Source organism: Chaetodon auriga, chromosome 10, assembly GCF_051107435.1.
Source record: "Chaetodon auriga isolate fChaAug3 chromosome 10, fChaAug3.hap1, whole genome shotgun sequence".
NCBI classification, from domain to species: Eukaryota; Metazoa; Chordata; class Actinopteri; order Chaetodontiformes; family Chaetodontidae; genus Chaetodon; species Chaetodon auriga.
The window spans coordinates 22,835,854-22,858,850 of record NC_135083.1 but is presented as its reverse complement, the minus strand read 5'-3'; the positions used below and the strand labels follow the sequence as shown (position 1 = coordinate 22,858,850).

Genomic DNA, 22,997 nt, shown 5'->3' with positions numbered 1-22,997 from the left:
CATTGGCACTGATCAACATCTCAGCATTAATGCTCAGTGTTTTGTTTAGATTTTCCGGATGTAACAGGAGGAGTGGTCCAGCAGTCTGGAGGGAGCTAACTAAACAGACTGCAGTGTGTCTGGGTGTAGAAGGGGAGTATAGATTTTCACAGTGGTTACAGCACAGCTGACCACACAGTGAGAGAACAGGAGGAAATGACACAAACACAGTAACTGGATCATTACCGTCCTGAATGTGCGACAGCTTGACATTTCTGTATCTCTGCTCTTCTGCGCAGATGGTGAAAATGTTGCCCACAGTAAAGTCAGCGGTTGGACAGCAACAGCTACTCATCTCCTTCTTACAGTTCTACTGAATGCTTCAAAGAAAAGCAGAATGACAGATGAAGGAAATGAAGCAGATTGTAGGAAGGCCAGGGATGAAAGTCTTTTGTCAGATTGTTTTCGCTTCATTAGTAGACTAAAATCATGTTTCTGTGACTTTGCCGTATAAAGACATTTCACAGAGCATTGCTGTACAGTATTCATCAAGGAGTCTTTCTTTGAGAAATAATTGGCCCCATGATGCAAGAACATTTTATACTCTTTATCCTAAATCACTCTTTCTTTTCAAGTGATCTTAGTTGTATTCATCAAACTCTCTTAAATTCACAAACTTGTCTTAAATTGCTTGTTTCAACTCGATGAATGCTTCAGGTGTTGGTGTTTGACATCATCACATGAAAATGTAACAAATTCAGCAGTTGCAGTAGTCGTGTTAGGTTGTATCTGAAATATAATGAGAAGATACTACTGCAGCTGCTATCACAGTGTCATCAGAGCAGCGCTGCACTGCGACTGATATAAAGAGGGAAAATAGCAGTTCATGATTTCAAGGGGACGTGGGAGTCATGGAGATGAACGACAGAATATTATCTGGTGGATATTCCCTTGGACAGTGACCCCACCACCACCCTCCACCCCTCACACCCCCACCACCCTACCCACCCACACACACACACACACACACACACACACACACACACACACACACACACACACACACACACACTGACCCCTCCCAGTGTTGTTCAGGGTTTACACAAATGATACCTCCCACCAGGTTCAGCCCACAAGCTATGCATGCTGCTTATTATTGTAATATCAAGCTTTCACATGAAAGTGGGTGAATGCAATATGAGAAACAGACCAGAAGTTGTTGTTGTTGTGTGTGTGTGTGTGTGTGTGTGTGTGTGTGTGTGTGTGTGTGTGTGCGCGTGTCTGTGAGTGAGTGTGCTCCAGGCCGTCAGTGGTTTCCATTAGTTGAACAGTAGTTGGATCAACTCTGTTTGTCCAGCTGCTGAATCACCCCCTACCAGGCTCTCTCTCTCTCCCTCTCTCTCTCTCTCTCTCTCTCACACACACACACACACACACACACTCTCTTTTGTGCTGACCACAGTCATTCCCAATCTTACACAAACTTTAAATTTAACCCTTGACCAACCTAACTTAAATCGTAGCCAAAAAATCCTTACTCTGAATGTCTAATGGGTGTTCAAGTGGGTTATCCTATACACCCTCCACACACACACACACACACACACACACACCATGGCCTTCTGCCTTTGTGTCCCATCTAAATGGATCTTCCTCTCCCCCTCTTCTAACAGAAGCATGTCTAGATAGGCCATGTCCGTCTGCCTCTCTCCCCTCCCTCCATCCCTCCCTCCTGTCATTCTTTGCGTCTTTTCTTTTGCCGGGGTCCACAGTTTGACCCCAGTTGCCCTTGACACATACATTTGTATAGCTTCAGCCAATCAATACAGACTCCTGTGGCCCGGTGTCAGATGTTGGGTCCACTAATTGAAACCAACAACAACCCGCGGTGAACGAGAATGAGCATTTTCGTGTGCATCTGTGTGTTGGATTGATGAATGAGGAGGGTGGAGGATCGGTCACATTCACATGGTGATCACCCAGTCATCAGCTATTGTTGGGACCTTGGGTTTTTGCAAGATTAGCAAGAAAAATCATGGCGCAATCATGTCAGCTGTATGACGGCAAGATGAATGTGGGTTGAGAATTATGCATTCCAAAAAAAAGGGATAGTGTCCAACTTAAAGAGCAAGGCTGGCATTATTCTGCATTTGTCATATTCTTAAGAAATCCAATATATTATACAATATATTTCATTCGTAACTATAAAGCTGTATGATGTGTGAAGAGGAACTGAAAATCACGAGAACATGATCTACACGGTCGTACATTTGGTTCAGTTTGTTGTTGTTGTTGTTGCCTTAAATGACATGAAATGTTTTATTACTCATAAATACACAAAGCGCTTGACTACACAATAGGAGAGAACTCTTTCACTGAAAAGACTTCAACACATGTTGGCTGTGTTAATGTGTTTTCATTAGCCAGCTGCACTTGTAAGTGAGTCTATTGACAAAAGAGGATGCAAATGGGCGATCAAGAAGACGCTCTTTGCCTTTTAGCGCTTCTCCGTGTGACCAAAGCAGGTGACAACAGCACGGTGCAACTGTTGCTCTCCCGAGTGTGCAAGGGGCTCGCTTTATAGAGTGTGGAGTGTAAATAATTGACCAGACAGTAATGTCTGTCTGGGTGTCCTCAGTATGAAGACTTGTGCAAACCACTTGCACAGTTTAAGTCTGTGCTTGAAAGGGAAGAAAAATAATGTTGGCATGGCTGTGTTGAGCAAACACACAGAAAAAAAAGGGGGGGAGGGAGAGTCTTTTCAAAGCTACTGTAATTAATCCCAAGCATCAGTCAGAATATTCTCATTAATAATGCATTTCCAGGCATCAGTCCTGACACCGGGAGTGGATTGTCTTTATTCAAAGATTCACCAACAATAGGGAGCAACCCTCAGAGCCAATCTGCTTTCTCCAAAAGCCAGCAACCAAGAAAAAAACATATTGCATGTTCAGCCAAGTTTAGGTTTTTAAACAATAAGCCAAACAGGTCACATGGCTGTTAAAATACATACAGATAAATCTATGCTACTCCATTGTCTGTCATCATATCAAATGTGGGTTGAGGTCCTCACCAGGTTAAAAGGAATTACCCCATTGCAGAACTACTTCCTGGTCTATTTTGCAGGTCTGACTTATTGTCTTTACTGTATTGATACACTCACACGATGCCAACATCCTTGTAACACTGATGAATGAGCAGCTTTACAGCAGCTGTAACAGGATTTGAATTTGAAGGTTAAGGCTATTATAAACTGAACAGTAAGAAGCTTTACAGTCGGGGCCTATAGTGGAAGAAGTGCTCAGCTCCTTTATAGTGCTTAAGTAAAAGTATCAATACAACAATGTAAAAATACTCCATTGTAAGTTCTGTCAAAATATTCATTATTATCAACAAAATACACTTAAGTATCAAAACTAAAACTGTTCCATGTGACTCTTATGCAGTGTTGTTATGTGTTACATTATAAATGTTGTAACTAGTTTTAACTACTTTATATATATGTTTTGTCCAGTAGCTTGTGACACCTGAAGGGGGTCTGTGCCCCCTTCAGGTGTCACAAGATGAATCTGGGGGGTCATGAAATGATTCGTGGGGTAGGAAAGAAAAAAAAAAACAAAGTTCACCCATTCATCTTTTGTATGTTCCTGTGAGAATTGTACCTCTTTAGGCCTAAACTGTTATTTAAAGGAAACCATCTGAGAGGTTTAGAGAAGAAAGACAGCTGTCAGAAGCTACAAAATGTATTATATTTTGTTTTATAAGCTTATCATATCTAACAGTTGCTGTCAGATAAATGTAATAGAGTAAGAAGTACAATATTTACCTCTGAAATTTTGTAAAACTTAGCTTAAAATGGAAATATTCAAGTAAAATACAAGTATGTCAGGCTTTATACAGCTATGTGACTACAGTTTCATTGTCACAGTGGATGCCATACAGCTTTGTCTTTAGCCCCCATGTCCACAGCCTCTGCAAAGAATCTGCTTCTGTTAGGAGCCTGAAGGCAAATGCATCTGAAATATGTGGCTAAAATAATGATATGTCCCTTTAAAGATAGCACTGTATATCCACTAAGTCACAGCGAGAGCACTGATATGTGTGTGTGTGTGTGTGTGTGTGTGTGTGTGTGTGTGTGTGTGTGTGTGTTTGTTTGTGTGTCTAAGAATAATGTTCCAGTTCATGTGGATGGGTTTGAGATTCTGTTTGTCTTTCGCTGGTCTGAGCCCAGCCAAAAGCATGGAGGCAGGCAGCAGGGTCTCTGTAGAGCTGCAGCGGTTTGGCTTTGATCAGGATGTTTGCTTCCACAGCAGCTTCTCTTTGGTTTCCATACACTGGACTCAATCTGGCTTTTACACGTCTTCTGTTCAAGGTAGTTTTTGTTGCTTTTTGTTGTTTTTTTGTCCATTTCTGTGCTACAACCCCCCCCCCCCCCCCCTTCTTTTCTTTCTCATTATCACAGACACACACACACACACACACACACACACACATACACACACACACACTCCTTTGTACTTCTTTCCCCCTCTGCCCTTGTTTTTTACCCACCTCTCCCTTGGTTAAACCCTCTGGTTTGATCAATCATTGATGATCCCAGGTGTCCTGAGAGCTCAGGGGAAATACTAGTTAGCTGCATCCCCCCACCCGGCCCACCACACACACACACACACACACACACACACACACACACACACCTTCGGCCTCCCCCTCACAGCCCCTCCTTTCTTTTCAAGATCAGAGTTAAACCCTACTCCTTACCCTCTCCCTAGTCTCGCCCTCTCCTTTGCTGTTCCTTATCTCGCCCTCTCCTCTCTCTACCCACTGGACGTCAGAGAGCCAGCTTCAATTAAAGAAGCAATGGGGTTCCCTAAGCCATTAGCCATGTTAGTGTTGGGTCCATGCCCATGCCCCTCCTTGAACAAAGACCTCTCAATGCTTCCTGGAGCAGTTTGGTTGGCATTTGTCTAGATGTTCTGATTTGTAGTCACACGCCCTCTTGAAAACGCAGGCAGCAGCGGCAGCATGGTCGTCTTATTTCATTGTTTTCAACTGGACTTCCAGGTGGATTTTACCACAGTGAATATTACTGTGGCTGATTCCCACTATACACCAATGACATTGTTATTGATAGAAAAAGATGACAGCTGGCTGAAAAGGGCGGTTTTGTGTGATTAATGACATGTAGGATCCTTTCCCTGCTTTCCTGAGGGTTTTATCGCAGGCTTAACCTGTGGCAATGAATTCTTTGTTCCCAGATCACAATCGCACACCTCAGACCTTCAGAACAGCCAGACTCCACTCATCAATCATCTTTGATTTTCTGCCAGAGATTCGGGGTGTATGGATACTGCGTGTGTGTGTGCGTGTGTGTTCATTGCACATCCGTCCGACTCTCACGTGCATGTTCCTGAGCATGATGGAGAGAGCACAGTCTATTAAGCATTTGACAATTGAAGACCTCCCACTCTAAAAAGACCTGCTCAGGGATTGTCCTCGCTCCCAATCCCAGGAAGCTAAGGGGTGGGGGACAAAGGCGTGTCTCAGGGGGGCGTCCATTTTCTTTCTAATGAAGCTGTCCGTCACACGGCTTGTTGACAGAAGGCCAGGATATCACGCCCACCTGCCCACACTCCAAAACCACCAGTTCGGGAGCTAAATGAGCTGAAGTCATTTTGAATATAAAAAAGAAAGAGGAAATGGGATTGATCAAAATATTGTGATTGGAGTGTTTCATAGTGTTCATTTAGGTGATTTCTACAGCAGCGCGACTAAATCCTGCTGCAAGCTTCATGCTGAATAGCTGAAGTTTTAGTAGTCATGTGTCACATAATGGAAAATAATGAGAATCAAGTGATTGTGTGACTTGAATTGATGTCTTTCCATTGTTTGAGTCTATGGCTGCCTTATTGTACTAGAATGTCATTTTATGAAATAGCTCAACAAAGCCCTGAAACAATCTGGTAGACAGATGATTGAATTACATGTGCTTTACTAGTAATTGGTTAATTTTGTCATTGACATGCAGGTTTGAATACTGAAGATTTGTAAGGCATGCAAAGTAGTAGTCCGCATTTCTGGATCCACTTTATATTAAAGGCATAAAGTGAAGCATTTACACATTAAAATGAATTGATTATCAAAATAGCTGCTGATGAAAGCTGAAACACACTAAAGCAAAATAGTGAACATGGAGAACAATATACCCGCTAACATCAACATAGTAGCATTGTATTTGTGATCATGTTGCTATGCTAGTATTTGCATTTCGTCTTATTGGACTTTGTGTTCTTTTGTTTGACAGTGTGTGTGTGCTGCACTTTGTATTTCACCTCTTATTTTCTGAAATCACCGTAATAATAGTGTTGTATCCTTCTCAATCTTTTTCACAAGACGTCAGTGAAAAGTGTCGGTGTTACATGACATCAGTGTTTTTTGAATGAGGTGTTCACTCCGCTTGTGAGCAAATACACCCTATGACACATTCCTCGGTCAACACAGCTCAGTCAGATACGAAGATTTCTTTCTACTTCAGGAACTGTTTTCAGCCGGCTTTTGTTAATGTTCTTGAAAGCATTGTATTTTCAACCCTGTTTAACTTGTCGCTTCTACCTTGTGTAAGGACCACACTGGGACCAGGAAGTACCCTTCAGTAGCTACCCAGTGAGCAAAAACCCTGTAGGACTGTAGAGCGCAATCCGGAATGAAATGTGAATTAGGAAAGCCTGTCACTGGTCCCTTTTTAGGGATTCAGTGGGATTATGTCTGCATGGGTGCTCTGGCCACAGATGAAACATGTCTGGGATGAAAGTGGGCAGCCTTTGCATGCATGCACATCGAGGTGAGCAGCCATGCCAGTGAGGTACTCAGGCCAAGCGTTGCTGTATTGTTTTTCCTGTGGTTTAACAGTCAGGTAGCCCCCAACAACCAAGCAGAAACACTGACAAAAAACACAGGGTGCCTTTAGAAACGTCTCACGGCCATGGGGAGATACTGAATGAACAGCACAATTCTGATTCTGAAAGACTCACCATCATGTTTTGTATTCCTCCTAATAGATCATTGTAGAAATGTTAATTTATTTTGGGTTGACCCACATACAGAAGCCTTAAAGGTTGCAGAGACCCACGCTGATGTTTGATTTTTCACCAGACTGACAGAGCAGCCAGTGTATTAGTAGAACTGACCCTGCAAGAGTCAATAGGGTAGCAAGTTCAGGTCACCACTCCCAACTGCAAGCACCAATTGGCACTGCTTCAAAATACATTTAGCTAATAAGGATATAAACTCGTGTCTCCATTTCCCGTGGAGTATATTACAGTTAGAACAGCTGAAGTTCATTTATCTACAGTCTGCAGTTTATGTGTTTCAAAACATTTGCTGATAATGAAGCAGTTGCTCATTAGGAAGTCAATAAAGTCAAACTGAAAATAAAATTCATTCACTTTGATAACTGTTGCTCAGCCCCATCTGTGATTTCATTCACAGGAATACCTGTTTCTGAGTGTGACAGCGTGATCATTTGCCCTCACCACATCTGGAACCATGAAAGAGAGACAACTAATGCTTGCTAGACCACTTCCTTCCTTTATTACACGAGTGTACAGGGGTGGGGAACCTTTTTTTTTTTTAATCAAGGATCATTTCAAATTTTATAGCATCCTTTGGGGGCCATACTAAATTATTTAGCACATATATCACACCAATCTCTGTGATGGCTGGTACTGTTTCTATGGTGAGGCATCTGATGTCAGATGGTAGGAGGGCGAGCAATATGACCAAAAATTTAGATCTTGGTATTCGTTTTTATGAAAAGGGATACCCCACTCAAAGCACTTTTCACTCTATCAGGAATGGAAGGCAACACATCTTAGGTAAGAAGAAATGGTTTAAAAAACCTAATGTGTTTACTGGCTCCAAATAGGAATGAAAATTAAGTAGAAGCCTAAATGTGTTTGGGAAGGAATAGTAGAAAATCGTATATTATATAAGTACAACAGTGCACCATTGAACATGTCTGTCATGTACATTTACATACAGCAGCAACAGACACACATACCGACACAGCACGCAGCAGAGGAGCTTTCCTGTACCACACATGAAGTGTGGAGATAACGTTAGCTCCCGCTATGTGAGACCATACAGAGAGCTGCTAACAATTTCTCACATCCAACCTACTACTCTGGTTATTTAATAATAACTTACCCTTCACACTGTTTCTCTTGACTGTCCCTCAGTATTTAATATGCCAACGTTGCTCCAGCATGTGGGTCTGCTACAGATGCTACTGGAGACATTAGCCACAGAAAATGTTAACACCAAATTCAACAGGCTAACCAGCAAATAAACAGTGATGCAAAAGAAAACATTTGAATCGGGTATCAAATCCTGCTTTGTATTGGCCCTCAAAGTAGTCTGAAGTAAAATGGTCAGTGCACACATACAGCCTAAGAGTTTTCCATTGTTGTTGTTGTTCCATAATGTTAATCCACTGGCTCTTCTGTTCCTCAGATGGTGGGAGTAGGTGAAGACTTTTGTGTTGGTTCTTGCAGCCAACAGCAGAGAAATTGTTGTGCGTTGCTCATAACTTGACCTTCCACATCTTTATGTTAGCAGAGTCAGCATTATAGCAAGGAAAATAGTAGTTAGTGGATGCAACTCCAGGTCTATGAATGAGTCCGTAGCCTTCTACCTGCATGTTATCACAGTAAAGCTTATTATTTTTAATAAAACGTTCATCACAGTAATGATGGTATTGCAAAATCCATCAGTTCACTGCACGTCTCCTCAGAATGGGGACATCCACAGGACTTACACACAGTTCATAGACCTCCAGCAGAGGGAGGTTGTTGTACCTGCAGCTTTGAGCTCATCGCTGCTTTGCAGTTCAATTACTTCATGCTGCAGGTTGTCAGGCTCATCAGCTGCCTCCACATTAAACAGCTAATACGTTCAGTTCCTTCTGTTTCATGTCCTGAAACCCATCACCAAACGCCTGAAGGAGTTTTGTCTCTCACCAGCATGTTCAGATGTCATGTTTGCTCTTGCAGAGTAACAAAATGCAGTGTGACCCATTTCCGCTTGCACTTGCCACAGCTTTAATTTCACTTCAGATGACGGCTTGCCTTTCACTTCAACGAAGAAATGATGGTTTGTCCATTTCTCTTGGAAAGCGCGACACCCTTCACCTACTGGCGTATGGAGAACTTTTTTGTATTTATGAATCGCTTGGAGACAGGAGGTTCATTACCCCTGATGTAGTGGTAATCTGTGCTAACTTTAGCAGGGGTAGCATTCACATGTGTTAGTTCAGTTTATTAGCCTAATTAGCTAAACTAACAGCCTGATAGTCATTCTAAATGTTCTAAATGTCTTGAATCAACAGTCATTGGATATACAGCATGTCTCCTTTCACTGCTGACTCTCAAATCAGCCACTGCCTCAGGAAATAGGCCCAGAGGCTTGAAGCTTAGTAGTGTTTCTGCAAATATGTATTAAAAATGTTGTATCCTGTTTTCCAAAATGGAAAAAATACGACTTTTATTATTAGAAAAAATTCAATTTCAGTTCAACTTTCAAGAGATTGGTCTGGTCTAACCTCAAGGGTATGTTTTTCTAGTTAAGGAGTGATGTAACAATATAATGCTGCAGCGTTTATCACCAGCAGTCCTGCAGGCACAACAGCCACAAAGAATCCCTGACTAAACATTTAGAAAATGTGTGGCATCCAGATAGGCGCCTGAGATACCAGGCACGGTGGCCGGAGATGGAGAGAGAGAGAGACAGGCGAGAGGATTTGTTGAGAGGGGCGAGACAGAAGGGGTTGCGGGACTGGCTCCACTTAGCATGTTATGAGTCAAAGGTTCGCAAGGGGTCATGAGCTGCAAACTCATTCATGAATAAAACAAATCATGTTCTCAGATCCTTGTTCTGAACTCAAATATCCAGCAGTAAGCTCCTCGGGGAATACATGGGCGGTTCTTTAGGCTTATTCTGGGCTTTTGAGAAGGCATACTGCATGTTTCATAACCATAAAACTTATTAAACTGGAGGATGGGCAGAAAGCAGACCAGATTCTCTACCCTCGGTCCAGGAATATTAGCAATAATACTCTGGTTCACTGTCATTGGTCTTGTGGCTGGACACGGCACTTTTTTCCATTGTCGACTGTGTAATTCAATAATAGAGCAGAAAATCAGGCTTGATGCTTCCCAGAGCTCCCTGGATCATAAAATGACGCTAAGATGCAAAAAAAAAAAAAAAAAAAAAGAAAAGAAATAGGCAAGAAGCGTCTCTGGACTTAGAAAGGGACAGAGGAGAGCACAAGTGTTGTTAGACCACAGACAGTGTGACAAGCTGATTAAAATGCCCACAGACTGGGAGAGCTAGACCTCCACTCTCTATTCACTCGACCCAGGCACGTCGTCACGACAACGAAGGACGACAAAGGGCTTTCTCAGGCTATTGAGTACTGTGAAAGAAGAGGCAGCCGTGTGTGTGTGTGTGTGTGTGTGTGTGTGTGTGTGTCTGTGAGAGAGAGACAGACTTGGAGTGGACATGTGGCTGTACAAGCTGTAGGTGGTAATGTATGCAGACCATCCACAAACAAATGAATACGCATGCACGTCCCACTGCCACCTCCTTAGCATTCTGTCACACAATGACCATACCAGTGCGCCCGCAATGACGTGATGCTTCATCCGAGCATATGGCCATTCTAAATTGAAACCCCCAAACTAGCCACAGACTAGCTATTTAAGCTTTCTTTGTCTTTTTTGAGACAGAATGCAAATGAACTTTGTTCATCCTACCGGTCACTTTTTTTCCTCTTTACTATGGTAACAGCTCTGGAAATGAGCAGGATAGATTGAGTGTATTTGATAGTGGCTTTAAACCTCAGTCACTGTCTGAACTTTTACTCTGAATTGTGGGTAATACTGAGGCAACTTTTGTTCCTTTATTAGAAGTAGTGCTCAGCTCAGTACTGGTCCTGGTCTATGTGACGCTTAAGGGAAGGCTGTTGTACATTACCTCGGCCAGTGTTTTGGGAAATGTGTTTATTTGCTTTCCTGCCCAGAGGTAGACAAGAAGATCAGCACCAAATTTGTGAATTAATTATGTTTATTATGCTTTATTGGTTCCAAGTTAAGATAGCCATCTCCTGGCTGCAGCTGCATGTGAGATAGTATTGATCTCCTCATCGAGCTCAGCAAGAAAGTGAGTAAGCGTAAGCTGTGAGGGGCTTTAAAGTGTGTCGACTCTCTCTGCAGCCCTGCTGTACAGCATGTATGTTAGTAAGTTATCACGTAACCTAGCCATGTGTTCATATCAAAGCCACTTGAGTCAATAGATAACCTTGTCACAGGCAACTTATTTTGTCCATAGTTTTTCCAGTTGATCAATCAGATAGCCTCCATATACCTTTCCAGACCAAAGCTTCCTGAGTATGAACAGTCTGAACAGCTGCATCAGCGGGAAAGTTAGGAGGGATCCCAGTCGCCTCTCTGCTTCCACCCACTTGTGCCTTACAAATCCAGTGCTGATGAAATTTCTTTTTTAAAAGGATTGTTTTGTCAGCTCCAAATAAATAGATGCGTCCCTTCCACATATGCTTAACATTTAAGGACACTCTGCGTTCCTGCATTCGTCTTCAGAACAGTTTATATATCCACATTCATCTGAAAAAACTTAAAGCAAGAGTGTGGAAAACAAATACAGGCTCCTGTACTTTCAGACAAATTGTACAAGTGCAAGTTAAAGTTTTGTGCTTTGTCATCCGTCCCTCCCTTTTTCTCACGTTGTCATTCAGTGTGGCCGACTGGCTGACTCTCCCACGGGAGGCCCGAGAGCTGAGGTCTGTAATTGTGGTAGGATTTGTTGGCTGCTGTCTCCGCTGTTGTGATCCAACCCTGTCAGCAGAGGCTCTTTCTAAGGATCTGAGCAGCAGTCACTTAACACACTCTGTCTTACACACACACACACAAACACACACGCTGCCCTGTAAATATTGCTTTGAAAGATTTCATGGATAAGTTTGGATAAGAACTTTGCGGACACGCATGCTGCACTTAGAAAAAGGTCTGGAAAGGGCAGAAGTGCACCATGGTTAGATGACGAGTTGAGATCTTTGATGCTTTAAAGGGACAATGCCAAGGCTGCCGCTCAGGAATCAGAGTGCCCTTTACATAGAAGCCTTTACTGCAAGTGGAGAAACAAGTTTGCCAAGCTAAATAACATCAAAAAGAAAGGATAAATTTATAGGTCTATAAACTTTGGATGATGCTGTGCGGTAGAAGTTCCCAAAAATATGTGGAATGTGCAGGTCAGTTCATCACCAGGCCATGTGACGTTGCTAATTATTTCAGCTTTTTTTTTCTTTAGCAGCAGGGTGGATAACATGAGAGTGTGAGCTGAGTTCAGTATGCAGTCGAATGATTTTACCCCATTGTTCTTATTGCCAACCTCAAATGTGATGGTTTTCACCTTCAGCCCTTACCTGATGATGACTTACCTTCTACATGTAGCTCTGTACTTCTACAAATAGAGGTTCCTGAACCCAAAATGTGCTCCTGACAACGTCAGACTGTTCAAAAAGAAGTCACTTAAGCATAAGTTAAATATTGTAGATGCTGGTGATATTATAGCTGTTTTCATCCATTCTCGTGAACGTAATATCTCACAAACACTTGTTGGTGGTCTAACATCAAAGGTCAAGTTGACTGTGACCTCAGGTGGTGGCGTGACTGGAGGAGGCGTACAACCACAATGCGGTAATTCTAGTCTATTTATTTTCTGGTTATCTGTGTTTTTGACAATATTTGTTTTGTTTCAACTATACGTAACTGTCACAGTTGTTTTTGTGTGAATTATTAATTATATCTGATCTTTACACTTGGTTCACACTCATTTTTGGTCGTCTTGATTCAGTGTGATTTTAGTTTATAGTGTTGTTGAAGACGAGCGAACACTCTGTGGAAGCTGTTGTATTTCCTATAAAGAATAAAGAAAACACACACACAAGCACACATCTTTATGCTATCCTTGTGAGGAGAGTCATTGACATAATGCATTCCTTAACTCCTGACCCTAACTTTGACCATCACGACTAAATGCCCTGACCCTAACCTTAACCCTGACCTAAACCTAATTCCTAAACCCTTTGAAGGTCTGTCTAAAATGTCCACTTTCTAAAACTGTCCTCACTCCCAAGAGTTAAAACTGAAATTGGTTCTCACAAAGATAGCTGTGCAAGTGTATACACACACACACACACACACACACACACACACACACACACTCAGTAATGAAAGCATAATTAATAAGTAATTATCTTAATTAAATTTTTTTACTGTATTTTTGTTTTGGTTTGGTTTTGGTTCATCTGAGGCAGGTTAGGCTGTAAAGACCATGAATTTCCATCAAACTCTATTCAAACATGCCTTTTTAGAGTTAAAACAGACACGCTTATTAAGTGGCCATATTTCACTGCACTGCAGGAACACTTGGGTCGTTTGCCTTTCCCTGGTTAAAAAGTTAAATTGGGCCTCAGCTGCTATTGTCAATCAATTTCATTTTCATTCTCTCTGTCTCTCTGCCCCCCCCCCCCCCCCCCCCCCCCCGATTAAGCCCCTCTTCCTTGCTTCCTCCTGACTGCTCTTTGATCCTTGTGCTTGTTGAATGTTGAACTGAAGAATTACAGCACCATCAGTTCCAGTCTGTCATATTTCCGTGACAGCTCTAGTCTCCTCTTTCTTCCACCTGGCCAAGGTCAGGGGGTCAAAAGTGTTATGCTCATGTGCTCAGAGGAAATCAGCTGCACCTTACAGTGAAAGTCTCAGTCTGCTCTCCTATTAGAAAACCATTCATATAGGTGGCAAGTTAAAAAGTGATGTATTAAATATCCATATGAATGGAGTCAAATATATAAAATAGCCAATAAATGGTCAAAGTATTTCATAAAATATAACAAATTATTGTGAAATGTTCTTTCATCGCTGTAGTTATGTCTTTTTACTTTTTTAAAGGTGTTTTTTCATGATAGCATATTTCCTATGTAAATCACGACAGCGGTGACCACCGCCTCAACTTTTAGCCAATTAGTGCAAGAAGGCATCGTGTGTCGCCTTGTTGAGCTACATGAAGCTTTGTTTGCACTGTGTTCATTTACAATAGCAGCTGGTTTGCACAGAATGGCGTTGGCGTTGTTGCTCTAGCTAACAGGAGGTAACAGACTAAACTTGTTACAGTAGTTGAGCGTGCTAAAAGAAGCAGAGGACACGCTGTGATTGGCTGAAAGGTGAGAGGGTGTCACTGGGAAAATTCCTCTGGGAAATAAAACCAGACTTTAGAAAAAAGGGTATTTTGAAATCTAAATGTCCATGTTTGATAAAAGAACTGCAACAAAAGTGGTTTTATGAAAAGTAGAATGATTAGATAACATTTCATCACGAGTTCAGTTTTAATAATTTACATTACATTATTGTACATTATTTATGTACATTATGTACATTATTTATGATTATGTATTTCCTTCGGTCTCAATAGCCTTTTTCATAACAGGACTTTTGACTTGTCATTGCAGGAAAAACAAAGGTTCCATCCAAGTGTTTCATGAAGTCATGAGTGTGTGACAGTGAAAGCGAAGCAGCTAAATGGAGTTCAGCTACCTTTCATTTTATTATTTAAACATATGGTTTTCCCTACTGTGACGTGTCAAAATGTCTTCTGTGAATGCCTGCTTAATTATTTAATGTTGAATGCTTTGGGCCTCCATAAAAATAGTTCAAAGTACATTTCTTCCTCACACTGGCATACTGATGAAGTCACTGTAGTGTCATAAATGGCCTTTCTGGTTTTGTAAAAATGAGCTGGTGTTGAACGACGAGAACAGAACAGAGATTATGAAAGATCATCAATAATAGATTCTAGCAGCGCATTGGTCTTACAGATGTCTGCTCGCGCATGTCATGCTGTACCAAGCAACGAGGCTCAACACCTGCTTTTCCCAGGGAGAGCGTTACTGTCTCCGTGGTGAAAAGATCCTGTCATAAAGCGGGCGAAGCGAGTGTGTGTGGGTGTGCGCACATGAAAAAGTGTGTTGTCTCTCCGCACTTCTGTAGATGTGTGTGTAGACTCTCTTTCCAAGGGAAGTGGCTTTTATCCTGTGTCCGTTCAGCGCAGCCACTTGGTGGGAGCGCTGTGAAAGGGACACTATTCCCTCCAGCAGCAGACAGACAGAGAGCCCCTTCAGCACACCGGAGGGACCTAGAGAGAGACCCTCTGTGTTTGCATGTGAACTGAGGGGAGAGAGATGGCCATTGACCCTAACGCAGGCGACGGAAGTGGAGAGGGGCCAAGCATGTGTACATCTGCCTCTCATAATATTAGCGCTTGCACTGATCTAACCATCTAAGTAGGGACACACAAGCAGCATCTCCACTGTATGTGGATGTAGATGTAAATGTGGATTAGAAGTGACATGGCGGGTGTGAACACACCTCTAGTTTGGTCTCAACTACAGTGGAAAAGTGGACTTTAATATGCCGGCGTTCTGTGCGCTTAGCTTCACTGACAGTTGTGTTCACACTCACAGTAGCTTGTTTATTGGAGTTTTGGTCACCTGCCGGGACCACTGACCAGACTGGAGATGTTATTGGTAGAAAGGGATCCAAATATGTCTGACTCTAGTTTAACTTCAGCTGAGCACGATGCTTATCTGTTCTCTTCTTTGCTGCTCACACCACATGAAACAAGACGAGGTCGCTACCGAGTACATGGCTGGACTGTGTACAGTATTTGGATATAAAGTACAGTTAGTGGTAGTGTTTATGATGTGAAATCCTGGATCGTTTCTATAGTCATACCAGTCATATTTGTTCTTTAAGTGTCCTGAAGTAGCATGTTTAGGCTACATTTGAGTCCAGAAATGATATAAATGCATTTGTAAGAACAGTGTTTTCCACTCATGTTCAGATTTTTGATTTGAAAGAGAACTTATTTAGAGAAGCAGCTGACACTCAGTAAATGGTAAAGCTGGTAATTATTAAATATCTTACAGTTTATACAAGCTGAAAGGTATGAGCATGATATACAGTATGTATGTATACAATATACAATGTTACATGCTCACACCAGCATTTATGATGTAATCCATTTATTTTAGTTTCACTTTGATTTTTTAATTTTAACAAGACAATTCATGCCGTTGATCAGCTGCAGTCTGTCTTGACAGTACTAAGCTTTGACTAGCCAGAGAGAAGGGGAGAGTCCGGAACGGAGGCAGCCATCATACCAGCTGTATCACACCAAATCCTGCTCTGAAGAAGAGAAACGCTAAGCTGGTGTATCACACATGATCAGTAATGCTGTGTTTACATTTGTTAATTTCATTTCTGATATAAAGCAGTGGTAACTCACGTACTTATCGAGCTGGAGAAGAACTGGAATTACATCTGACTAACTGCGTCTTTGATTACTGAGTCTTTCGTCAATGTCTTTACTATCAGTCTCCTCCAACGTTAGAAGTAGGAGGAAACACAGAGCAAGCAAAGGCACCAAAAATCATATTTTCAGGCTTTGCAAAGACATTATTTGACATCTGTCCACTCCCTACTTTTAAATCAGTTGTGTTTACTGGCAGACGCTGGTGTCTGTTCTGTATCTTCTCACTGGCAGCCTGCGTGTGGTCATTGAAAGTCTTGCTGAACTCTAACAGACACTCTGCTGCTCTCTCTACTGTACTATCTGGATGGGATCCACAGATGCTAGTGTTGCAGAGTCTGGGGCCCGGGGCCAGACGCCAGCCGACCCGTCAGAACATAACAATGCAAGGCAGTGCTCAATGGCTCCAGGCCCAATGTCCCCCACTGTCCCTGTGCTGATGACCCCACATATTTTATGGGGTCTGAGGCGTTCAGTGGGCTGTCACGGCTCATTAGGAGCTTTAAAAATGAACTTGCACAGCAGAGTCTCTCAGTGATTAATAAACATGGGCAGGGAGAGAAAGCCAGTCAGATAGGAATGGTTAGGGCAAAAGTTCACGGATGAGACCACATTTTGAGAGGTCTCAAAATCCACTTGTTGGCCCACACAACACACAGACAAACTGCTTTACTACTACCGTCGATTGGATGCATAGGTCACAGGTTTAAGTGAAGAGCTTTTAGTCAAACTCCTGTTTCAGCGGCTTCCCCTCCCCGACAGAAGGGAATTTCACTCATATACAGTATGTTTGTATAAATCTGTGCCTGCATGTGAATATTTACTTTGCTTTGGAACTCCCTTTCCCCTCCCCAATTCAGACAGTCTAATGGTCTTGCAGAGGATATTTATAGCTTGTTGGACTGTGCCCCATGGCCGAACATGCTGCATACCAGACACAACCGATGAACTCTGGAGATTATCAGTGAAGAGCCCCCCCCCACTCCTCTAAAGGGTGCCAGTGGGATTTGTACTACTACTAAACACTTCCACAGTAGCAGAAAAGGAGATGTTTCACTTTCAACACTAGCAGACTGTGGCAAAGGCCAGATGTGGTGAATAGAGATGAGCCTCTGGGATCTGAACTCTTATCAGAACAGTGGCTTTGTGCTTATTAGCTTAAAAAGCTGAAAGCAAGCATGTTGATTGATGCTACTGAAATGGTGTTTTAGAGTGGTCGTTTACTTGAAGAATTAAGTGAAACTGTAGCATAGCCTTAATAATTCTCAGATGTCTAAAAATAGACTGCCGCTCTTGTCTTTTACTTTAACCACAGCTGTATTTCCTCTGTGTTCTTCCCCTCCATCTCCGCTGTGTCCCACACTGCAGTCATCCAGTCTGATCTCACAGTGACTAGTAGGAAGCCATCATTGCTGGTTGGTAAGAGGAAGTTCCCATGGCGATGGGTTCGCCGTAGGCTATAAATATGTTGACTGCTTCATGTTGGCCGGTCAAAGAGCAGGTGAGGACGCCTGCTCAGGGCAGCAGTGAGAATTTGTCTAGAATTGTTTCCCTCTCTGTTACGGAGGCCAGACAAGGCCAAACATATCCGGCATAAAGTTATTAGCCTCAGTACTCAATGCATTATTTCTTTTGTTGTAATTCGAACAAATTCCTGAATTAAGGTCGATGTGCTTTAGGAAGTGTGAGATTATGGTGGGGGACCTTACTTGGTCTTGGTCTTGGTCTAGTGAGATTGTGTCTGTTTGCTGACTCTTCTGTACTTGGGCGTCATGGTACATTTTAGCATTTGCCATTATTCTGTAATTGTGTCTTGCAGCCCCATTGACTGCCATTTAGAAAATGTTACCTGGTCTTCCTTTAACATCTCTGACAGACACACTAAAGCATCCACTGCCGTGCTAACTGCTCTGTGACCCAAACAGCAGTGCTTTGAGCTAAATGGTAACATACGTACAATGACAGTGCCAACATGCATTGTCTCTGTGACTATGTTAGCATGACATTTAGCAGACAAAATACCATGTTAAGCATCTTAGTTAAGCGTGTTACTATGTTAGCATTTGCAGATAAGCATTAAACACAGAGTACTGCTGAGATTGGTGCCTTTAGTTTTGCAGGTATTGATATTTGACAAATTAATACTTAAATTCAGTGATGGCACTAAATGAGAATGGCATCGCCATAATACACTCTGAGGTGAACAGGAATGTTGAAATTTCATGGCAATCCAGAGAATGACTATTGAGATTTATTGTGGACCACAGTGGAGGAGCAGATCCACACCACTGACGCGGCTCAAGAGAACTTGTATCTGAGAGATCAAGCAGATTTGATTCAATAAAACATGGAGCACACAGATTGAGTTTGTTTTACATCTATATTTCATAGAGAGAGTTCTTCCCCTGTCTCAGAGGACTGTGGATTTTCAGCCCTGTTTAACAGACCGTAATGGCCACTCATCTTGACATCCACACACACATACACACCACACTCAAATCCTCTGGCAGTGGGCGTGGAGGTTATTACTTATTATACTTCTTATTCTTCTCATGAATAAGTAAAGAGGACGCCTGAGACTCCCCCACTTACCAGACACATACTAAGACACATGCACCTGCTCCTATATGGCCTTTGGTTATCTACACACACACACACACACACACACACACACAGAGCCGTTCCACCCCCTCGTCCCTAGTCTTTCTCCTGATTGCAGCCCCGGGGGGTGGACAGTTAGGTGAGATGGCACTGCATGTCTAATGTCTGAGCAATCTATTCACACCGCAAGGTAATGGTCCACAATAGTGCCTTTTTTTTTATAAATATTACACTCTTCTAGAGACACAACCTTCTCTACACTTGTGTGTTGTAGCATAAACCATCATTCCTAGAGCTTAGTTTTAATTTAAATAGTATCATGTGAATCTAATTCTTACATATTGCCAGTTTAACGCTTGCTCGATAGACTATGGTGTACAGGAGCTATTTATTTATTTTGACGTGACCTTTCTCAGGGAGGTCAGCGAAAGGTCGGAGGAACGTGTTCAATAATTAAAGGGGTTTTTATCTCTAATGCAAAGGCTCTCAGTGTCCACAAACCACTCTCCTCAGAGGTGTTGAGTGATGGCCATGGAAATGGGAAATGAGGGTTGTTGTTTCGAATGCTCCAGCTGGAAGAGATACTGTGGCTGCTGGCGTTTTGATTCCAGTGAATACACCCTGCATATTGGTTAAGTTATAGACTGTGTTAGAATCATATTCTAGATGTTGTGAAATCTTGAAAATTGCTTCTGTCTATGAGTCATGTCTCCATGTCTCTCATCGTCTCTCGCTGTACTCGCTGTGTACAGATGAATAATCCTTTGTGTTGCTAACGTTCACAAACAGAGAGGAGAGCAATGGTATATTATTCCAAGTGATTCCAATTCCAAGGAGGAAGAAGTCTTCAGCTTAATAAACAATGTAGATGGTGTGATGTTTTCCTTGAAAACTGCATTTAGAGGATAAGGCTGGCAACAAAACACCAAAATCAGCCTGTCCCTCAATAATTTTTAACTTCCTGAGCCGGTCTGTAGCACATGTTACTCAAGCAGGACAACATCATATATTTGTTGTGGATGGATTTGGTGCACTAGCAAGTATTTACATCACCAGGACGATGTATGTGGGATTCACTCAAATAATGTACAGTCTGTGTTCATGGTAATGAAGGAACAGCCAGTGCAACAGTCTATAGCACAGTGGAATAAGATATGTCAAGCTGTGGCTGAACAGGCGATACCTGCCAGAAGGATAAATTCAGTGTTGGTTTGTTGATGATAAGAAAAATAGAGGAGACACCAGATTTTTCCTTTTGCATATTCTTTGCAGGTTAAAGTGAGTATTGATTGTGTGTGTCTCTGCTTTGAATATTGAGGTTTTGAAGAGGTTCTCACTACATCTTCGCATTTATCTCAGCCTAAACCTAAGCTCTCTAAAACTCTTAAACTTGCACTAAACTCAACTATATGCAAGCCGCTTTTAGCCTTATTAATGTTGTTGAACCTCAAACATCTGCTAGTGTGTCCTTTAACCCTGCTTTTTTTTTTTCCTCAGAATATTTGCCATGCTACATGGGAAGACTCTGAACTCCACCCTGCTCTTACTCCTCATCCTCATCATCTTTGCCACTGCCCATGGTCGCACTTACCCTCGTTTTTCCCGTAATGACACTGAATTCCAGCACCTGGTGCTCCACCCAGACCCCTCTGTGGGGACGGTGTACGTGGGGGCCAGAGACCACCTCTTCCAGCTGGATGGATCAGATGGACTCCAGCTGGAGCAAGAGGAGACGACTGGTCCCGTGAGCGACAGCAAAGACTGCCTTCCCCCTGTCACTGAGTTCAACTGTCCGCAGGCCAGGAGAACCAGTAATCACAACAAATTACTGCTGGTGGATCCTAAGGCGCTGGAGTTGATCACCTGTGGCAGCATCCACCAGGGCACCTGCCAGAAACGCAGCCTGGCATCCATCGGGAAGGTTCTCTTCTCCACAGAGAGGCCTGTGGATACGCAGTATGTTGCGGCCAATGATCCGTCAGTGTCAACTGTGGGGCTGGTGGTGGAGCTCCGTGGTGGGGAAAGGACAGTGATGTATGTGGGTAGGGGCTATACCGCCAGCCACCCACCCATCTCCACCCGCCACCTTTCATCAGAACCCATCTTTTCCTATGAGGAGACCGCTAAGCTGGCTGTGGCTGGGCGCCTGTCGGAATATGACCATCATTTTGTGATGGCGTTCACGCGGCGCACGTATGTGTACTTCTTGTTTTACCGCCGTGACATCAAGTCTGCTTCGAGGGAGTACCGCACCTATGCCGCCAGAGTGTGCCTGGATGACACCTCCTACTATTCCTATGTGGAAATTCCTCTTGTCTGCCAAACCTCTTCCTCTCCTTCCAGGACTTACAACCTGCTCCAGGCTGCTCAGGTACCTGTCTGTGTGTACATGTGTTCCCTAAATGTTATCAGCATCCAAACTGCTTGCCTTGTAGGGAGAAACCACTCAAAACATAGCTCAATTTCTTCTGTGAGTGTGTGAACTTTAAGTCTTGCTCTGATCAAGATTAAACTGAATGCTGGCTGTTTTTAACTTTCTGAGTTTTTCCCCACGCCTTTGTTGCTACAGGTGGGACAAGGTGCAGTCAGGGAAGGCGAAGATCTCCTAGGAGTCTTCTCCACCCGCATCAGCTCCACAAACAACAATCCCTTGGATTCCTCGGCTCTGTGCGTTTACCCACTGGATGAGCTGGACAGACACATCGACTCCACCCGTGACCTCTGCTACACCCAGGACGGCCGAGTGGAGGGAAGAGGAGAGGTGGCCTACATAGAGTACGAGGTCAAGTCCAGCTGTGCCAACCTGCCCTTGGTAAGGCTGTGGTAGATGAAGGAAGCAGGGTAAATGTTATTGCGTTTAAGCATCAAAATCACCCTGATGTTGAAACTGACTTTCTCTCTGATGGAGGAAAAGAACAGATTTTAGAGCAATGGGCTTTTAAAACAATTTTGTTGACAGTCACATGCTCATATGAGACCCTCAAATTACAGTTTCTCTTTTGTCCCCTTAGCAGAATTGCATGCTATAGTTTTTTTCTGCTTTGTATGCTTGTTAGAGCATGAATGCTGTCTGTATAGTACATACATTAGAGCCAGCATATTGTATATTGCCTCACTTGGTTTCAGTGGTCACAAAAAAACAAAACAGAAAGTGGAACACAGTAACAAGGGTTGACTGGATTGCCGAAGCTGGAAGAAATGAAGGCAGCCAAGCCATGTAATGAGGCCCTCATTGAAAAGCCCAGATCTCTCAGTTGCCCCAAGAGTAGCTTTGCCCAGCTGCAGCCCCCAGTGGCCCCCTTTGCTCAGGTCCTGTCAGCCCTCAGAGCCGTTTAATGGTATCGTTAGGAATCAATAAACCAAACTAGCCCTGAATCAGCTGTGCCGCAGCTTAATGAGCTCTGACAAGGAAGGATAGGAGTTCTTTTGAAACTCACTGACATAACTGGCCAGTGAGTGTGGGAGAGAAAGAGAGAGACAGAGGAATGGGGGGGTTGCTGAAAGAAAAATAGAGAGATGATTGAAGGATGCGAAGGAGGATCAGAAAGATGCATTAGATCACAGTTCTCCTTGCAGCAACGATAATCCTATTCTTTTGATAAACTCTGAGGAGACTAAAAAAAGATGTCCCATTCTCCTTCCTCCTTCAGGACCAATTATCTGGAGCCAGAGCCTGGAGACTTATTGGAAAGCAGGATTTGGAAAGGGTTGTTTTGCCGAACCAAAAGAGCGAGTTGGCTGTGTCCATATGAGTCTACTTTAATCTATGGTGCAATCCTCTTACGATGAATTAAGAGGATTCACAGGCTCTGAGGCAATTGTAGGAAACTAATTGAAAGACTAATTGAAAAGACGTGAAAATGAATTTGTTAGTCTGAAGCGTAGGTGTTGGTGGTGACATATTAAGACCAATAAATCAAAAATAATCTTTTTCATCCAGATTACTTTATTTCAAGCAAAGTGAGATGCATTGGGTT

At 42.8% G+C, this 22,997-nt stretch overlaps 1 protein-coding gene across 2 annotated transcripts in view; it reads left to right on the top strand.

Annotated features, from left to right (window-relative positions):
- plxnb1a (plexin b1a) overlaps positions 1–22,997 on the top strand; it is a 61,814-nt gene that overhangs the window by 11,334 nt on the left and 27,483 nt on the right. For both annotated transcript variants that reach the window (XM_076741617.1, XM_076741616.1), the window contains exons 2-3: positions 20,518–21,391; positions 21,590–21,832. In XM_076741617.1, the coding sequence (XP_076597732.1) occupies positions 20,528–21,391; positions 21,590–21,832 (1,107 nt within the window). In that variant the 5' untranslated portion in view covers positions 20,518–20,527. The remainder of the gene's footprint in view (positions 1–20,517; positions 21,392–21,589; positions 21,833–22,997) is intronic.